Source organism: Brassica napus, chromosome A7 (assembly GCF_020379485.1).
Source record: "Brassica napus cultivar Da-Ae chromosome A7, Da-Ae, whole genome shotgun sequence".
Lineage (NCBI taxonomy): Eukaryota > Viridiplantae > Streptophyta > Magnoliopsida > Brassicales > Brassicaceae > Brassica > Brassica napus.
Genome location: NC_063440.1, coordinates 1,941,509 through 1,960,598, shown reverse-complemented (window position 1 = coordinate 1,960,598; position 19,090 = coordinate 1,941,509). Strand labels below are relative to the sequence as shown.

General features: G+C 35.2%; 4 protein-coding genes across 4 annotated transcripts; 2 read left to right on the top strand and 2 right to left on the bottom strand.

The window, feature by feature from the left end:
• Nucleotides 1-272: 272 nt before the first annotated feature.
• Nucleotides 273-2,614, bottom strand: LOC106356173 (purple acid phosphatase 5-like). The gene is made up of 7 exons (XM_048737269.1): nt 2,359-2,614; nt 2,069-2,278; nt 1,866-1,977; nt 1,556-1,782; nt 1,088-1,226; nt 662-1,004; nt 273-580 (listed from the first exon to the last, which is right to left on the bottom strand). The coding sequence occupies exons 1-7, from the start codon at nt 2,524-2,526 to the stop codon at nt 400-402; spliced, it is 1,380 nt and encodes a 459-aa protein (XP_048593226.1). The 5' UTR covers nt 2,527-2,614; the 3' UTR covers nt 273-399.
• Nucleotides 2,615-3,185: 571 nt separating this feature from the next.
• On the bottom strand, nt 3,186-5,086 carry LOC106356172 (peroxidase 15). Its single transcript, XM_013795982.3, has 4 exons — nt 4,393-5,086; nt 4,119-4,310; nt 3,878-4,043; nt 3,186-3,776 (listed from the first exon to the last, which is right to left on the bottom strand). Exons 1-4 carry the CDS (start codon nt 4,630-4,632, stop codon nt 3,364-3,366), a joined length of 1,011 nt encoding a protein of 336 aa, XP_013651436.1. The 5' UTR covers nt 4,633-5,086; the 3' UTR covers nt 3,186-3,363.
• A 4,772-nt stretch (nt 5,087-9,858) lies between these two features.
• LOC111199541 lies at nt 9,859-12,218 on the top strand. Its single transcript, XM_048737268.1, has 3 exons — nt 9,859-10,523; nt 10,614-10,761; nt 10,840-12,218. Coding segments are annotated over exons 1-3 (351 nt in total). The 5' UTR covers nt 9,859-10,521; the 3' UTR covers nt 11,041-12,218.
• An 853-nt stretch (nt 12,219-13,071) lies between these two features.
• LOC106354992 lies at nt 13,072-19,090 on the top strand. The gene is made up of 12 exons (XM_048737334.1): nt 13,072-13,279; nt 13,379-13,534; nt 13,800-13,883; nt 13,984-14,136; nt 14,228-14,669; nt 14,771-15,717; nt 15,788-16,333; nt 16,438-16,525; nt 16,613-17,268; nt 17,356-17,706; nt 17,761-18,429; nt 18,516-19,090. Exons 1-12 carry the CDS (start codon nt 13,072-13,074, stop codon nt 19,088-19,090), a joined length of 4,875 nt encoding a protein of 1,624 aa, XP_048593291.1.

The following is a 19,090-nucleotide window of genomic DNA, read 5'->3' as shown; positions in this document are numbered from 1 at the left end:
ATCATAACTTTGTTTTTCGTGGGAATATCCCAACAAAATCTTAACAATATATATATATATATATATGGTTATTGTTTAAACTATGGGTAATCTATACTGGAGTAATTTTCTCAACTGTATGTTATAATATGCATAGAAATTTTATGTTGAGTTTTTGAGAATTTAAATTAAAGATCTGAGATAAGTACCCGAGATGTTGGAATTATTATCACCTTATGAGTTAAATAAAGGCAAGTAGAAAACACAACAATAAGTGATAAAACTTTGTCAAAGAAAAAAAATTAAGTGATAAAATTAAACTAAATCTAACAAAAGAGCACAAAATACTAACTACTCTTATTATTAAAAGGAGATTTAAAAAGAGAAAACTAAAAACATTCTTGAGTCGCCGGAAACCGTCTACTCCTCCTCCGGCAAGAAGTGTCTGTTCTTCACCCAAAGAGAGTCGGCGATGACCGGCTCATTGTCTTGGTTCCTATGCCAGGTATAAAGCGCGTGAGTCCTGTTCTTTATCTCTAGAAGTGCATGACCGAAACTAGCCTCCCTATATGCTGAGTAACTCGGTTGAGGGTACGTGTAACTGCATGGAAAAGGAGACGAAATTGATCAAACAAAACAAATAAAAAGATTATGGAATGAAATATATGGTTCTTTTTCTTACTCATTAGCGATTCCTTCTATGTTGCCTCCATCACCAATGGTGATGTAAATAGGAGCAGATGGATCTTTCACGGGAGAACTCAAACCATCAGTGATATTGTACTTAATGTTGGAGACACGTTCTGATCGCTCGTAGGCATGAACATGACCAGCAAAGACAATATCAACTTTGTTTTGGACGAACCATGGCTCGAACGTGACTCTCATGCTTTCACCTTCCATGTAGTGATAACCGTTGCTGTTGTACCACGGAGAGTGAACCAGAACAATGAGCCATGGAGTCTCTTCTCTGTTTACTTTCTTGAGTTCACTCTCAAGCCACGAGTTTTGAGGTGTGTACTTGTCTGTGGTAAGGTGTCACACAAGAAAAACATTTGATTGTATATGTAGATTGGAATATTGTAGAGATTGAGACTCAGATCAATACCAAAAGCTGAGTAAGAGGAGAGTATGATGATGTACGCTGAGGCTCGTTTAATTGAGTACCAAAGCGGAGAAGTGCTCTGTGAGGCTCTGTATGGAACGTGGTAACGGTTTTTGTATGGCTTGAATGCCTGAGTCTCGCCCTGCAAATGCATCATATTATTTTAATGCTAAAAAGATTAAGAATCAAATCTTCTGTTTCTAAATAATGATTCAATTATTTGTGTTTTACATATATTAAGAAACAAAATTAAAAGTTAATTATAAATCTCATTTTCATTCTCAGTGTTTGGCTATTTTTCATGAGTTCAAATACAAATTTTTTTCTGAAGTTTATAAACTAATAAAAATAATATAAACATAAAGCATAATATTTCTATTTTTTAAAAAACTTTAATCTTAAAACGTTTATCTGTTAGAAAAATAGGGAATATTGTTCTTAATGGAAAGAGTTATATAGATCGGATCTTACTATTGACGGGGCGTAATCTATCTCGTGGTTCCCAGCAGCCCATATCCAAGGCTGATATGCAGCGCTTGGTTCAACAAATCGCCCATACGAATCCCATTTTCTTTGGTCGTGGTTGGGATGGTCATCAGCATACGACAAGTCTCCAACAAAAAGAACTGCTTGGCCTTTAGGGTTCGACATATAATTGTACAATGTCTGGTTAGAGGCATAGGTTTGTCCCAGATCACCTAATTTTTTAAAAATAAAAGATTTGTAAGATTAGATTCAGAAGCCTAAAATTCATTTTTCTGATTATTAATATGTGGATTACCAATGACACCAAATGTGTAGGGAACATCTGGACCGGCTTTTGGAGGTGTCGTGAAGGAGAATCGTCTAGTGGAACGACCAGTTCCAAGCTCGTAGAAATATTTAGTTGAGTACTACACAAGGAAGCGACAAATGTTCATTCATTTAAGAACACTATTATATAGATTGATTGCTTGTGTGACAAGGTAAAGTACATGTATGAACCTCAAGCTTTTTGATGGTAGCGTGATGAAGAAAACCAGAAGCATAGTCGTAGTATCTATAGGTCGAGGTTGATGCTTCAGCGCTCTTCTTTGTACTCTCGTCACCATCCGCGACCCAGTATTGCACGACGTTAGAACCATCATCGTTTATAGGCGTTACCCACGAGATTATCATACCTCGACCGTTGTGATCTCCTTGCGTTATATGAACCTGAAAAAAAAAATATTTAACATTTTAACAAATAAAAAAATGTAAAATATGATACCATATAAAGAGAATCAGGAAAAAACTTGTTCAGGAGCGTTTAAGCCAGCAGGAGGAGGGAAGGTTTCGAGTGGCATTTCTTCGGAAGGTTCAGCTACTCTGGTGTAGTTGCTGGTGACTCCGGCATGGCTCAAGCCGGAGATGCTTAGCCACACAATGGCGGAGCAAACGAGTGTTACACGATTCAATCCCATTTTCTGTTAGGCTAAGCTCTTAAAATTTTGTACTCTGTAAGTCTTTTTATGAGGTGCTCGATTATTATATATACAGATGAATTATTGAGGTATATTCTAGTTAAATTCTAGTTGAAGATTCTGCTCCAAAGAAAATCTTCTGTTCCAAAGAAAATCAGTGAAAATAAGATATTTGTAGAATAATTGGAAGTATATTCTAGGTAAATTCTTGTTGAAAAATAACCTCCAATTGATCTCGTTAAGATATTTAAAACAACTGACAGAAGTATAGGTTTTAGTGAAAAAGTGAAATCGGAAATTATTTGAAAATCAACTTACCGAAACATGTACACAACAACTACTTTTGATCTTTAGTACTACAAAAGTAGCAGATTTTCCTTCAAAATTAATTGTTTAACAAGTTTTTAACTAACAAAAAAAAACAAGTCTATAACTAATTAGTGATATCAGATTTTTATATATAACAATATCAAATTAATAATTTGCACAGATGTTTATATATAAAATGGTAGATTTTTATGCGAATTTTGTATCATAGCTGATCTTTTCTAGTTTTTCAATGCAAAACCAGAGGTTAAAAAACGAATTTTCGTTTTAGGTAAAAATGAAACTAAAAACTCTAAAAACAACTATGTTGGCGACAATCAAGAAGAAGTGTGAAGCAATAACTATTTCGCGCTTATATAAATAACACTATTTAATTATAAAGGTTTCATCATTCAACTTTCAAATAGTAAACACACACAAAAGGACACCAAAAACACAAACACAAACACAAACCCAAATCCCGAAAACATCTTTCATTTCTTTTTCTCCTATTCCATATCGCACACAAAATCAAGAGTTAATCTTCCTGCAGTTCTTCCTGATCTCACCACTCGAACCTGTCAAGGGAGAGAGATTCCCCATCTTGATCATCGATTCCGCGAACTGCTCAAAGAACTCTTCCTGATCCTCTGCATATTTCTTCACAAGCTCGCTAGATTCCTCTTTGCTAGAGAATAAGACCTGGTCAGAATTCAAAATTCCCATGTTCTCGATCAAGTTCTTGAAGTAGCTGTTATCAAACTTTCCGGCACTGTTGATGTCAAGCTCCGACAGGGTTTGGTCTCCACCTGATGGCGGACACCTCTGGCGCAAGTTAGTAGCATAGGACTGCTCTAAGGTTATGTCGGGACTTCCATTTCCAGACTGGTTGTAAAGTCTTTGTCTGAAACTCGTGCATCTTGAGAATCCGATGGTGTGACTCCCTGAAAAATAAGTAATAAATGCTTTAGGTTTTAATGTTAACTTGAGAAGCACGTAAATTAAACATGACCATGTCTTTTCCTTGTGTGTAAAGTAAGCTTACCAGAGAGGGCAACAAGGTCGGTGAGATCAAGACCTTGGTTAGTAAACCTCGAGAGAATTGTGTTGAAAGTGTTGTTGGGTGCAGGAATGTTGTTGTTTGAGCCACTCAAGCTTGCACTTCTCGAATCTCTTCTTCCCAAAGGAACCATCCAGCTTGGTCCACCGGTCTGCGCCAAATCGAAACTAAATTAGATCCTGACAGCCTAAAAAAGAAGTAAAGTGAGTATAAGAAACCGACTTACAAGAACAGAGGAGTCCCTAGCAGCTAGGGTTAACAAGTCAGCACAAGAAACAGTTCCAGGGCATTCATTCTCCAATGCAGCTTTGATCTGGTCAACAACATCAAACCCGCGAGCCGAGTTACTGTTAGGGTTAGAGCCTTTCTCGGTAACTATACTCCCACTGCTGTCTAGAAGCAACGAGCCATCACAGCCCTACAACAGATACAATGATAATTTTCTACATTAATCGTTAGCTTGTTGAGCAAGTAACTCTCTAAAAGAAACTATTGAGTACCTGAACAAAACAGTCGTGGAAATGAAGCCTCATGAGAGAAGCAGCCATACGAGCCTCTCTTGCAACAGCTTGTGCTACAACTGACCTCACGATCTCCTCGGCTCTAGGGCATGAGCTTCTATAGAAACCTGGGAAAAGATTCCCTTCACCACCGCCATAGTTACTCTCGTCGTCGCAGATGCAGAGACTAAGAGAACAAGCAAGAGAGAAAAGAACTAGAAAGGTTCTTGTTGTTGCCATCGTCTATTTCAACTTGAGCAAGAAGATTAAGTGAGATGACTTTGTGGTGATAAGAGATATGGAGGAGGAGAAGAAGAATCCAATGTATTTATAGGCAAGAGAGTTCGTGGAAATGTTAAGTGTCATGGAGATGGAGAGAAAGAAGCAAAAGGCAACAGAGTTGGTAGCTTAATTGGTGATAGTTAATTAATTGAGCGAGTTTAAAATGAAATATATATTGAAAAGTGATTTGAATGTGAGGAGACTAAATCTTGGGTTTGTTATCCAAATGTTCTAATCTTGCATGACTAGTCTGACTATTTCACCACCCTTTTTGGTCATTACTAGTTTTTGATTGTTACTTTTTTGAAGAAAAGTTCAATAAGAGTAATTTTTTATCTTTTACTAAGTTAAGACCAATGATAGGTACAAGAAGTTGGACGTAGTAACTAAATAGAGCAAGATTATGGCATTATCACCAACGAAACATGGCGTATGATGGTCACTCTTTTTTTATTACTTAACAGAAAAAATTCAAATTAGTATTAAGCTAAATAAAAGAACTGAGGTTAAATTCCGAAAGTGATCCAGTTCTGAACAAATACTTATGAACAGTTTTTAATACTTACGAAACATATGAATGGATCTCTGTTTTTTTAAAAAAAAATTATGGCATATTCTCTATAATTGTAATCATTTGGACAAATATAAAGAAATTGCCATAATTTTTTTATTAGTTTTTAAATGTATTATAATTATTTTTAAATAAAGTATAAACAATTTGATGTTTTCTAGGTATTGTTTAGCCTTCTGATGTTTTTTTTGTGTTGGATCCCAACTATCTCAGGTTTTTACAGTCCGGTTTAATACAATTAATTTTTGCACATTTAAAGGAAAACAAAGAAGATAATTACTTGGAGTAAAATGAAAAAAGGTAAGGCAAAAATTCGAGCACCATCTTTGAAAGTAAATCTTAAACACGTTTCTAGTTTTTTTTTTTTTTTTTTTAACAGGAGATTCAAAGGTGACCCGTAATCCGCACGTGGTTTCCGTTTGCCCAAAGGCCCGTAATCCGCACATGGTTTCCGATTGCCAACCATCTAATCCCCCAGACCCGGAATCAGCCGGCACTAATACCTATTACCCAAGGATCCGGCACCAATACCGCGATTAACTTTAAACTTACGGAGAACGTAAAGCATTCCATAGCCACAGAGAATATTCAAACTCGGATTTGTATTGGTGTTTTAACTACCTTAAGACCACTAGCCCACCACTCCATGGTTAACCCGTTTCTAGCTGTTTTATTCACTTTGATGATTAGGTGACAAAGCACGCGGCAAATTTTAAACGCGTTTTCAAAAAAAATTGACACTACAATTTTAAATCCACAGAACGAACCTAACTATTATTAAAAGTGTTATATTGGTTTACCAAGTCGTGATTTAACGTATCACAGGTCTTCTTTTCTATCAAAAACAAGTCGTGATAGAGTATGAACAGTCTGTAACTGCTCTATTGACAAAACAAAAACAAGTAATATCCCTCAAAATTTCGTATGTTTATTGACTTCTAGATAAAAGCAAAAGGGGCTTTTTCCCTTTTCTATAATAAGACATGGATATGCAGGTAAAAAGCAATATCAAGGGTGAAGAAAACTGTGAACATTTCAACTTAATTTGCGATACACGCTTGCATTTAGTTTTGACTCTTGAACGTCCTCTCCTTCTAGAATATAATGATCAAGAAACCAAATCAAAAGCAGCATATTATTCACGTAATGGGTATTTGAACCGCGCTATGTTTTCTGTAAAGAATGTGTCTGAGACAGAAATGAATCAAACAGATTTTAAAACGGACCCTTTATATACGAAAAATATGATAATAGTATAATAATATCGAAATAATATAAATTGAAAGATAGAGAACATTGATACCTTAACGATATAAGTTTTAAAATTATGTCTAACAACAATAATTATTGAAATAAGTTCGGTTGCAACTGAAGTAATTCTATCAACTTTGTATCGGCATATCAACTTTATGTGCATATCCGAACTTATCAGCCGTATATTTATTATATATCGATATCCCACTACTTGCCTCCTTCTGATCTCTTTAATAAGAAAATATTGGACGTGACCGGTAACCATCGTTGGAATATTATGAATAAAATTTTGGGAACGATGATGAATGATGGTTCTTTATCAAAATTAACAAGGAACAAATTTATATTATAATTTTCTAAAAAAAAAGAATGAAAAGAAACGAAGAAAAAAATATTCTTCATAAATAGAAATCTTTTTAAGGAACGTCAAGGAGTATAGTGTTCGCTCGATGAAATGTATAAGTGATTGGTGTCACTCGCGGACTATTAGCTCTATGTTTTCCTTTGACCAGTTAGATATCAAGGATCTGATCGTTATAATCTTTGACCAACATTTGAATAGATAGTTTTTCATTGGCGTATTCCCTCTAATTGATTGTTGAGCATTCTTCCAAAAGATGGTGGTGTGAAAAGTTTACATAACCGAAGAGAAACATAACTAAATCACAAAAGAGATCACAATAATCCATTCCAAACCTCGAATTGATTAGGATGAATTTGTGTATAACACATTGATAACACCAAAATATTACATTGGACCAAGATTATATCCTCTATATATTAAAGGAGAAACCTTACAACATTTGAGGTAGCCACGTGTCGTCACCACAATGATTTTTAGAATCTTTAAAGAAATAAGATGGTCCATCTAAATATATAATAAACTTTTTATTAAACTAACCATAAATTAATTATTAATATTCTCAATTCTTTCCTTAAATAAAAAATACAGAATTGTCTAATGTGGCTAAAGTATATATGACAATTAATGATTTTGAATAATAAAGATTTGATACAAATTAGTGTATTCTCTATCATTTTTGTTTAACTTTAAGTTATTAAAATAAATTAAACAATCACATTAGCCATATAATAAAAATTAGATGTTTTTCGTATATGTTATATTTTGAACTTTTTTAAAAGTCTCACATTGAAATTTTTATGATCCATTATTTAATTTTTTTTATTACAAGATACAAATTATTACAAAATCATGTAAGTAGAAAGTCTCATATATATTAATATCTTTTAATTAAACTATATACCATAGAAAACAAATAAATATTTTAATTTTAAAATTTGCTTTGAACAACCCTTTTTGATAAAATCTTTGAACAAACATTGACAACTTAATATTTAAAATTTGCATTGAATGTTTATAAAAATTACAAATTACTAAAACTTTCAAAATATTGCACAATGAAAATTTGTTAGCAGCGATTTAAAATTTTTGTTATAAAAAGATAAAATTAGTATAACGCATCATTTAACAATGTGGGACTTCCATAATGGGTTCATTCCTCCGCACTACAGCGCTCCAACGAACAAGAGTTCTCCGCCTTAGTATATTTAGAAGAGTAGTCGGAAAGTACATTCGTAATCATAAATAGCCATTCTAGATATTACCCATTATCAATATTAAAAATATATACTATTTTATGTATATATTTTGTAAATTTAATTATATAAAATAGAGAATAGAAAAAGTGATTTTTTGAATTAATAAAATTTATTTACGTATTCACACCAATTTAATTATATACATAATAGTTACTGACTTTTTCATTATCCAATATATATATATATATATATCATTTTATAATATATAAAAGAATATATTATACGTAAAATATTTTATATATACGACGTTCGATCCCGTGCAAGGCGCAGATCTTAATGTAGTATACTATTAAAAAGAATCATTCTAAAAATTATACTTATAAAAAGTTTTTGAACCTATTTATTAACTATTTATTATATTTTGGTAATATCTTTATTTTTCTAACCATATAAATATTTTACATAATTTAAATGAACTCATTTATTACTCTGCATAATCTATTATATAATTACTCTAACAATAAATCTCCGTAAATATATGATATATGACTCAAACATGTTTAACATGTAGAACATCTTTATGTGAATCTATACTATTAAAGCAGGATCCTATTTTAAAAATTACCTTAGGGGCATGTTCTTTTTAAGTGTTTCCTTACATTTCAAAGATTAGAAAAGGGTATTTACGTGAACAATACACAAACACGTTTTTTCAACATTTTTAAAATGGCCCAACATGGAATTTTAGCCCAACCGAATTACTCCTACCCGATTTTTCTAAATGGCCCAAGGCTTCCAAGAGTGAAATCAAATTCGGTAACTATCAAACATCTCTTAACAGTATAAAATTCTCTAACGATTTTTCATTTAATGAATCAGAATATACTAGCTTGCCCATGAAGCATACGTAATAACTACCCAAATATTTGTTTCATTTAATTCCTTTATGTTAAAAATCGAATCTAAACTAACAGAATTGTAAATATTGTTAAGATATGTAAACAACCACAAACAAAATCGATATCTAAATATTTTTTCTTGATCAATACTCTAAACGGTTCCCTATAGAGAACTAAGAATATACCAGAGATTTTTTACCAGACTTTTAGAACCATCGATTACCCCAAATATTTGTTTCATTTAATTCCTTTATGTTAAAAAGATATCTAAACTAACAGAATTGTAAATATTGTTAAGATATGTAAACAACCACAAACAAAATCGAGCTCTAAATATTTTTTCTTGCTCAATACTCTAACGGTTTCCTATAGAGAACTAAGAATATACGAGAGAAATTTTTTTACCAGACATTTAGGACCATCGATTAACCTACTGCTATATAAACACCTACAACATGCCTAAGCTTTTTCACATTTACTCAACTACATTCGCAATCAAAAAAAAAATGTCTACGGCAATGAAAGTGACCCCTTTGAAAGATGTGAAACCCTACAAGAGTGGCTGGAAAGTGCATGTGAAGGTACTGCACTCTTGGAAGCAGTACAACCCAGTGCACGGGGACACCCTCGAGATGGTGCTATCCGATGAAGCTGTGAGTATTCTAATACGTAGTTGGTTATTTGTTGTTTAGCGTAATATGTAGCTTTACGTATGTTCACTAACTTTTTTTTTTCAACCTGAACTAGGGATGTAAAATACATGCCTCTTGCAAGAGAACTTACATGGAGAGTAAAGGCCGCCTGCTTCCTGTTGGAGCATGGAGGCACATCCAGAATTTCACCCTCAGTCCTTCAACTGGCATGTACCGAGCAACCGATCATCCCTTCAAAATGAGCATCATTCAGAATACGGCAATCACAAGGTCTCCTGTTATCAACGAAGACATGTTTCTAAGCTTGGTGGACTTCCAGACTGTTTTGGGTGGATCACTCAAAACATGTTTACTCATTGGTAATTATTTACGCAATCTTCTTATCTATTGTACTCTCGTGGCCTCTGGCTAAGTATTGATGTTTTTTTTTCAGATGTGATTGGTCAAGTTGTGGACTTGGGAGATCTTGAAACTATTCAAGTCTCAGGCAAACCAAGGATATAAGTGGAGTTTACCCATTGCGACATGAAGTTTGTATTCCTGACTAAGCTATTTTTTTTAGATATCAAGTTAAATTGGTGATGCTGATATTTTTCTTTATATTTTAAATAGTGATGCTCGTGTTCCCTGCTGTCTGTGGGGTAAATTTGCGGAGATCCTCTACGAGGGGTGTAGTAAAGACGAAGAAGGGAAGCCTATTTGTCTAATAAGGTTTGCAAAGATCGGGAGATTTAGAGGTATAAGCTTATTTCAATATATTAATGACCTTATAATAATGTTTGTAAGGAACGTGTTATAACATAGATTTACTTATAAAAAATCTTCAGGTGAACTCCAAATCACCAATGCTTTTGAGGCATCACTGCTCTTGATTAATCCTGACATAGCAGAAACTGCAGCTTTCAAACAAATGTAGTGTTTTTTTACTTTAATAATACTTACTGTCTATACATGTAATTTTGGAGTACTCTCTTATCTGATTTGGTTATAACACTTTGTTAGGTTTGTTGATGAGGTTAAACCCCTCGCCATTTGTGAGGGTCGTGATGAGATACTTGATTTGGAAGAGGTGAAAAGTATCCAAGACAAGCGTGACAAATGGATGCTCTTTCCCAAGAGAACCATCCATGGACTTCTTGAATCCACTCAGGTAACCCTTCGTTTTTTATTGAAGTTGTTTGTTTCTTATAGTGATTCAATTATATTTTAAAACCACCTTATTTACTAGGTGGAGAAGTGCTTGGTCGAGTGCGAAGTCTATGCTATTGACTCGGATTGGGGATGGTATTACTTTGGCTGCTGCACATGCAACAAAAAGGTTGTGAAAGTGGGAACTTTAGTTAAGACAATTCATGGAAAGGAGGTCACTACACATCTCTGGTGGTGTGAGGTGTGCAAAGAGAATGTTTCAAGTGTGTCACCAAGGTGAGAATTTTAGAACAGTTTTTATATTCAAACCGAATGTATTTGACTCATTCCTAATTAGTCTCTCATTTACGCAATTTTGCGCCCTGATGTTTTTTATTGTAGGTTTAAGCTCCATTTGATTGTTAAGGATGACACAGGAGAAACAAAACTGATGTTACTTGACCAAATTGCCAAGGGAATGATTGTCGAATCGGCTGCGACTCTCTTGAATGGATCATTTGATGAGGTATGCTTTACATAGATTTTTTTTGGGTTATTTTCGAGATACTTGAATTTTTCCTTATATATTCTGATTTGGTATTTTTGTCATCTAGCTTGAGGATCCCACAGATTTGCCCGACGCCATCCTTGCTGTTGTTGGAAAGACTTTCACCTTTGGAATTTCTGTGGAAAAGGAACATGTTTTGTATGGATCTGAAATCTACAAGGTTGGGAAAATCTACCGTCAAAGCCAAATTGTTTTCAATGAGTCAGCCAATGTTGAGAGTTCTGAGTCTGATCAAGATCTAGCTCTTACAAGTGGAGAAGAGGTGAGACTGTATTCTTATATTGAGTGATGTGCAGTATTATAAATTTTAATGCATTTGTTGTATTAATAATGAGACTTGCTAAAGTTTATGTTTCTTATTTTTCAGAACTCTGTCAATCTCCTTGACAATGAAGAACACATTGAAGGTTTGTCCACACCATCCACCACACCATCCACGAAGAGAAAGGGAGCATGGTCAGACCCTCCACGCGATATCACTTCGACTTCAAAGAACCTTCGCTTAAAAACTATCAAGGTGGAGAAGATGAGTGATTTGGAGGTTGAAGCAGGCAAGAAGACCTAAATCTGCGAGGCTGAAGTTTCTGTTTTTTTTTTGTTTGGTTTTATTTGTTTTCTTATTTCTGAAGCAATTTCATGTTTTCATTTTTTTTTTTAATAATTGTTTGGTTTTGGTTTTTTATTTCTGGTTCTGTTTTTGGTTAAACTTATTATAATAAAGTATGCTTCAGATAATTTCTTTGCCTTTTTTCCTTTAATTTTTTAATTTCTATATTTATTATATAGCATTGCTTGCTGTGTAACCTAATATTTACTCTAAACTTCCTTAACTGTATTCTAAAATTTGTTAACTGTTTCGATTGTTTACGTTTGTTTTGATCGTTTACATTCATAAAATTAAACTAACTATTGCAATCGACTATGTTCCCTATGTACCAATATCAGTTACATAACTAACCTCTAAATATCTATGTATTTCAATCCACTGTGTTCCCTAACTACCAATCAGTTTCATACCTATAATGCATTTGCTATGGTTTTAAGAATGGGCTTACTTTATCGTGTGGAGTTCTTCTATTTGGGCGTATCTATGAGGGAGATTCCATTGTTGCCATGTCCAAATCATCAACTGATTTGGTGCACCTTAAGTAAACCGGCTCCTGTAAGATCAAAGTTGATGATGGTTAGGGATTATTTTTTATAGACATATTTATAAAATAGACGCCTTATACTCACAAAGGTAATTCAATATACTATAGTTTATTTTTTTACCATAACTAATAAAGACAATAAATAAACTTGCAAGGGCAATCCAGTTACAAGATTTTATCCTATATTCCCTAACTAATTATTCTTCAATCTGGCCAAAAGAATAACGCAGAGTCTATTTTCCAGCAGAGAACGATGAAAGATACAACCAAAAAGACAGTACCAACTGGATCTACCATTAAGAGACAACATAGTACAAAAAACAATGAAACTATTGCTGCAAACGAGAATTCAGCTATCTTGTGTAAGTCATCCTTAGCCTATGTTTTTAAAGATATTGGATTTGTGTCTTTTGAATGATCTGTTGCGTTTTGTTTTCACATCTTCAAATTCATACTTGACAAAGAACAAGCAAACATCGTGTCTACTCAAAGCACTATCAATTCAGCCCAAGCTAACTCACAGATACCACCCATTACGTTAAGTTCACGCTCAGTAGCTCAACGTCTACATTATAAGAAGAAGAGAACAACCAATTCCATTGAAGGAGAACTAATGGTGTTATCTGATGTTACCAATCAAGTGCCTTCTGGAACCACACAGACACGACAATCTTATCTCACTGCAACGCATGATGAGAGAACTATTGCGAATACAAGAATTCATTCAACGACTACGCCTACCGGAACTAAAAAAGATTACCAAGTCAAAGGAAACCCATGTGAATCTGCTAAGAGGCTAAGAAAGAACGATTATTTTTCATGTAAGTCCTGTGCTATTTCAGTGCTTTGAGTGACTACGTGTTGTATTGCTCTTGGCAGTTTTTTTGTTCTTAAATTGTCGTTCTGATGTGATTGTCCAGCCCGTTCTAATCTTTACACACCACCAACTTCTTTTCCTACAAGCTATATACCTCTTTCTGATACGACCGATGTCAGTCCTTCTGTAAGGACACAGACACAACAAGAGGTTCTAACTCCTACGTTTGAATCATCTAAGTCCAGATTAACAGCTAAAGGTGATTATTATTTGTGTTGTTCTGCGTATTTTTCTGATAAGCCTTGGGAAGTTATCAAGATCATAACATTATGTCTGCATAATTTAATAATTTATAAAATCTGTTTGTTTTCAGAAAAAGGAAAAGGAAAAGCTGTTGCCTCAGGAAAAAAAAAACAAAAACAGTACATGGTATGTAGTTTATGTTATCTTGGGCGTATTGAATTCAAAGAATATGTTTACATTGTTTTGAGGAATTTATACATCCTTCTTGCTTTATTTTATAGCAACAGAAACAGACGGAGTCGGCCTTCATGTTGATGGATACTCGAGTGAAGAAAATGATGAATATTTAGTAAATGATTACGAGGGTAATTAATACGCACGAATCCTATCGATAGTTTAATGTTCTTTAATGTTAAAATATTCAGAATAGCGAAAGAACTTAACATGGAATTTTTTAAATAAAAGGTGCATATGAAGTCGAAGGAGAACAACATTATGATTGCAGCAGTGAAGAAAGTGACACGGAGTCTGAATCAAATGTGGATTTTGACATGTTCTCAAAAGAATCAGACACAGTTGGACCCTCCAGAAGGAAAACTTCTTCGAAGGGGAAAAACAGTAGGCTAAACTTTTATTTTTGAGTTTAATTCGTTATATTGACTGTGGTTGCCTATAATTTACCAATTAGTTTGGTTCATGTTTTTTCCAGAGGCAGTATACATCGACGAAGGTGATGCAACACATAAATGTGAGCATTGTGGGGCTATAATGTGGTATGGTGAGCGCATAAACAGGAAGAGATATACCCGCAAACCTAAATTTTCAATGTGTTGTGGGCACGGTCAGGTACAGCTGCCACTGTTAAAAGAATCCCCAGCCATATTGAAAAGATTTTTGACAGAGGATGATGAAATGAGTAGATATTTTCGTGAGAATATTAGAGTTATCAACATGGTTTTCTCATTTACATCTCTTGGTGGGAAAGTGGACCGCTCTGTTAAAAAAGGTATTGGCCCTCAGATGTTTCAGCTTCAAGGAGAGAACTACCATTTGATGGGTAGTCTAAAGCCACCAAACGGTGAACCCAAGTTTGGTCAGCTTTATATTGTTGACACAGAAAATGAGATAGTCAACCGATCTGGTATTCTCAGGTAATTTTTTGATTCTTAGTTTAACCAGTTTGGAGGTCCGATTTTCCACCATAAATGAGTTTGAACTAACCTGGACGACCTCGTGTTTATATTTTTCTCAGAAAATACAAGAAATCAACTGAAAAAGCAAGGAAAGAAGAACTTAGGAAAAAAGTTCTACAGGCATTAACGGCTATGCTAGACGAGTGCAACCCCTATGTCCATCAATTTAGATCAGCACGTGGTCGATTTGACACTAATCCTGACCAGACATTTCATATGCGTATCATTAGTAGTCGAGAGAAAGATGGAAGAACATATGATACTCCTACCGCATCTGAAGTAGCTGCACTAATTCCTGGAGATTTCAATTTGGACATGGATAAAAGGGATATTGTTTTGCAAGAGAAACAGACGGGATGGCTTAAGAGGATTAGTGAAATTCACCCTGCTTATCTGGCTCTTCAATATCCTCTAATCTTTACTTATGGTGAAGATGGGTTCAGACTTGGGATTCAAAAGAGGGAAACGGAGGCAACAGCAAAACTAAAGAGGAAGGCACTCAGCATGAGACAATGGTATGCGTTTCGTTTACAAGAAAGAGAGAATGAGTGTCATACTCTTCTCCATTCGAGGAGATTGTTTCAGCAATTTTTGGTCGATGGTTATACAACAATTGAGGCGAACAGGCTGTTTTATCTTAGAATGAACCAGAAAAGTCTCAGATCGGACAGCTATGACTCTATCCAACAAGCTGAAAACTCTGGCAAAACAGATATGCATGAGCAAGGGAGTCGATTTGTGCTACCAGCATCGTTAACGGGAGGAGCAAGATACATGAAGAATATGTATTTAGATGCCATGGCGATCTGTAAATATTTTGGGTTTCCTGATTACTTTATAACATTTACGTGCAATCCTAAATGGCCGGAGATCACCAGGCATTTACAACCCAGAAAGCTTAGTGCTGAAGATAGGCCAGAGATTCTCTCCAGAATCTTTAAAATCAAATTGGAATCTCTTATGACAGATTTAACAGATAAACAACTTTTGGGGAAGACATCTTCGGGTGAGTTATTCAGTACAATTTCACCATTCTTGTTTTTGGTTTGAAATTTATCAGTCTATTTTTTTTTCAGCAATGTATACGATTGAGTTCCAGAAACGTGGTCTACCCCATGCACACATTCTGTTATTCATGCATTCTAATTCCAAGATTAGAACAAACGATGACATTGACAAAATCATCTCAGCAGAAATTCCAGATAAAGAAAAAGAGCCAGAGCTTTATGAAGTGGTTAAGGACATGATGATCCATGGTCCTTGTGGAGCTGTTAATTTGAACTCTCCATGCATGGAGAATGGGCAATGTTCGAAGCAGTATCCTAAGACTCATGTTGAAAAAACATTTGTGAACAAGGAAGGATTTCCAATTTATAGAAGAAGGAAAGAGGGGAATGGATTTATAGAGAAAAAAGGATTCAAGTGTGACAACACCCATGTCATCCCTTATAACAAGGAGTTGTCTCTTCGTTATCGAGCTCACATTAATGTGGAATGGTGCAATCAGAATGGTGCTGTAAAATACTTATTCAAGTATATTAATAAAGGGCAGGATCGTGTTACTGTTGCTGTTGAACCTCCGGATAATGGTTCGTCGAAAGAAAATAGTTCTGTACCAGCAGGTGATTAACGTGCATTAGAAGTTATTATTTAACTGCTGTGAGTAGTGTGTTTTTTTCGACGACATTGTATCCTCTACTAACGGATTTGCTTTAATGTTTTTCAGATGTGACTGCGCCTAATTCTGAGACTTGCACAAATGCAGCTTCAAAAGAAGAGAATAAAAATGAGATCAAAGACTTTTTTAACTGCAGGTGCAAATTTTCTCGACTCTGTTATTGCTTATATTTCGAATTTTGAAATATTTAAAAGTAAACATCTATGACTAATTTTTTTTACAGATATGTATCTGCAAGTGAAGGTGGATGGAGGATCTTTCAGTTCCCAATACATTATAGATCAACTCCAGTTGAGAGAATACAATTCCACCTACCAGGAAAACAGATCATTGTTTTTAAGGATGATGACACATACGAAAAAGTGACCAGCCGAAAGCTCATTGAAAATACTATGTTTATGGGCTGGTTCGAATTGTGCAAGGTTAGTGAAGTTGCTCGGACTCTGACTTTAGCTGAGATTCCAACAATGTTTACTTGGAATAAAAAGGAGAAGAAGTTTCATGATAGAAAGAAAGGATTTAGTATTGGGAGAATCAATTATGCACCACGTAAGATAGAAGAAGCTTACTACATGCGTGTCTTGCTAAACATTGTTAAAGGTCCGTTTGAGGATAAGGACATAAGAACTTTCAACGGTGTTATTTATGAAACATATAAAGAGACATGTTTTGCAAGAGGGCTACTTGAAGATGATCAAGAATATATTGATGAGCTTGTGAGGACAAGTTTTACTGGTTCGGCATCATACATGCGCCATGCATTTGTGATCATGTTAATGTCTGGTACTTTGTCAAAGCCTGAAGAGGTGTGGGAGAAAACTTGGGAATTCCTTTCTGAGGACATTCAATATAAACGAAGACAGCAACTGCATCGACCAGGTAATATATGTTCTTATTTGAGTCTGATTGCGTGGATTCAGTTACTAAAACACCACTTAAACGATTTTGAACTTGTGACACATGCAGATCTTTGTTTGTCGGATGAAGAACGAAAAGAAGCAGCCCTTATAGAGATCGAAAAGATTTTAAAAAGTAATGGAACTTCATTGGCTAACTGGAGCTCTATGCCACAGCCAATCCCAGACATCATTAATGAAAACGTGCTGATTATGGATGAGCTCAGTTACAACCGGGAGGAGTTAAAAGCTGATCATGATCGTGACTTTCCAAAACTCACTGATGAGCAAAGGAAAATCTATGATGAGATTACCGATGCTGTTTTTACTAAGAAAGGAGGTGTGTTTTTTGTTTATGGGTTTGGTGGAACCGGAAAAACCTTCTTGTGGAAGCTGCTTTCTGCTGCTATCAGAATGAGGGGTGAAATCTGTCTGAATGTGGCATCAAGTTGAATAGCTTCTCTATTGCTACCAGGAGGAAGAACAGCACATTCTAGATTCGGGATTCCTATAAACCCAGATGAGTTTTCTTATTGCAATCTGGTACCAGGAACTGATCAGGCGGATTTGGTGAAAGCAGCCTCTCTTATCATCTGGGACGAAGCTCCAATGATGAGTAAGCACTGTTTTGAGTCTTTGGATAGAAGCATGGCAGATATCATTGGAAACAAAGATAACACACCATTTGCTGGGAAAGTAGTTGTCTTGGGTGGAGATTTTAGACAAGTACTGCCAGTTATTCACGGAGCTGGAAGGCCGGAAATAGTTATGGAGTCACTTAATTCTTCTTATCTCTGGAAGCATGTAAAAGTTTTAGAGCTGACAAAGAACATGAGGCTGATGTCAAATGATCTCACACCTGAAGATGCAAAAGAATTACAAGAGTTTTCGCAGTGGATTTTAGATGTTGGAGATGGAAAAATTGGTGATGGAAACGATGGCGAAGCTCTAATCACTATTCCAGATGAGTTTTTGATTCTTGATGCTGATGATCCAATAGATTCTATAAGCAAAGCGGTGTATGGGGATGCTGTTTCTTTACTGCAGCATAGAGAACCTAAGTTTTTTCAAGAAAGAGCAATACTTTGTCCTACTAATGAAGATGTGAACATGATTAATCAGCATATGTTGGACAAGCTGCCAGGTTCGTTTGTGGATACGTTTTTGTTTAGATTACTGACTTCTCAATGAACGATTTATTTGTGGTTAAAATTTTCGTTGTCAATGCAGGTGAGGAAAAGTTCTATTTGAGCTCTGATTCTATAGACTCTTCAGACAGGTTTTCAAAGAATGACCAAGCTCTTACTCCAGATTTTCTGAACAAAATCAAGGCATCTGGTTTACCTAACCATAGTCTCAGATTGAAGATAGGGTGTCCTGTGATGTTGCTTAGAAACATTGATCCTATAGGGGGACTAATGAACGGTACTAGACTCCAGATTACAGAAATGTATGACTTCATGATACAGGCTAAAGTCATTACAGGGGAAAAGGTCGGTCACACTGTTTTTCTTCCTAGACTCTCAATAACACCTTCTGATAAAAAACTGCCGTTCAAGATGAGGAGGAGGCAACTACCTATTGCTGTGGCATTTGCTATAACAATCAATAAAAGCCAAGGTCAATCACTTTCCGAGGTTGGTTTGTTTCTACCGAGACCTGTTTTCTCTCATGGGCAGCTATATGTGGCTATTTCTAGAGTGACTTCTAAAAAAGGACTGAAGATTTTGATTGTCGACCCTGAAGGCAAGCCTCAGCGTCAAACAATGAATGTGGTATTCAAAGAGATATTCTCGAATCTTTGA

Excerpts from the sequence above, each read along its gene's own strand:
- LOC111199541 (XM_048737268.1), top strand. Across the intron at positions 10,762-10,839 it reads GACTTCTTGAATCCACTCAG|GTGGAGAAGTGCTTGGTCGA; the intron begins GTAACCCTTCGT and ends CTTATTTACTAG.
- LOC106354992 (XM_048737334.1), top strand. The coding sequence starts at position 13,072 with ATGGTGTTATCTGATGTTACCAATCAAGTGCCTTCTGGAACCACACAG. Across the intron at positions 15,718-15,787 it reads TTTGGGGAAGACATCTTCGG|CAATGTATACGATTGAGTTC; the intron begins GTGAGTTATTCA and ends TTTTTTTTTCAG. Across the intron at positions 16,334-16,437 it reads AAATAGTTCTGTACCAGCAG|ATGTGACTGCGCCTAATTCT; the intron begins GTGATTAACGTG and ends AATGTTTTTCAG.
- LOC106356173 (XM_048737269.1), bottom strand. The coding sequence starts at position 2,526 with ATGGGATTGAATCGTGTAACACTCGTTTGCTCCGCCATTGTGTGGCTA. Across the intron at positions 1,005-1,087 it reads CTCCTCTTACTCAGCTTTTG|ACAAGTACACACCTCAAAAC; the intron begins GTATTGATCTGA and ends ACCTTACCACAG. Across the intron at positions 581-661 it reads ATAGAAGGAATCGCTAATGA|TTACACGTACCCTCAACCGA; the intron begins GTAAGAAAAAGA and ends TTTTCCATGCAG.
- LOC106356172 (XM_013795982.3), bottom strand. The coding sequence starts at position 4,632 with ATGGCAACAACAAGAACCTTTCTAGTTCTTTTCTCTCTTGCTTGTTCT. Across the intron at positions 4,311-4,392 it reads TCCACGACTGTTTTGTTCAG|GGCTGTGATGGCTCGTTGCT; the intron begins GTACTCAATAGT and ends TATCTGTTGTAG. Across the intron at positions 4,044-4,118 it reads CTAGGGACTCCTCTGTTCTT|ACCGGTGGACCAAGCTGGAT; the intron begins GTAAGTCGGTTT and ends GATTTGGCGCAG.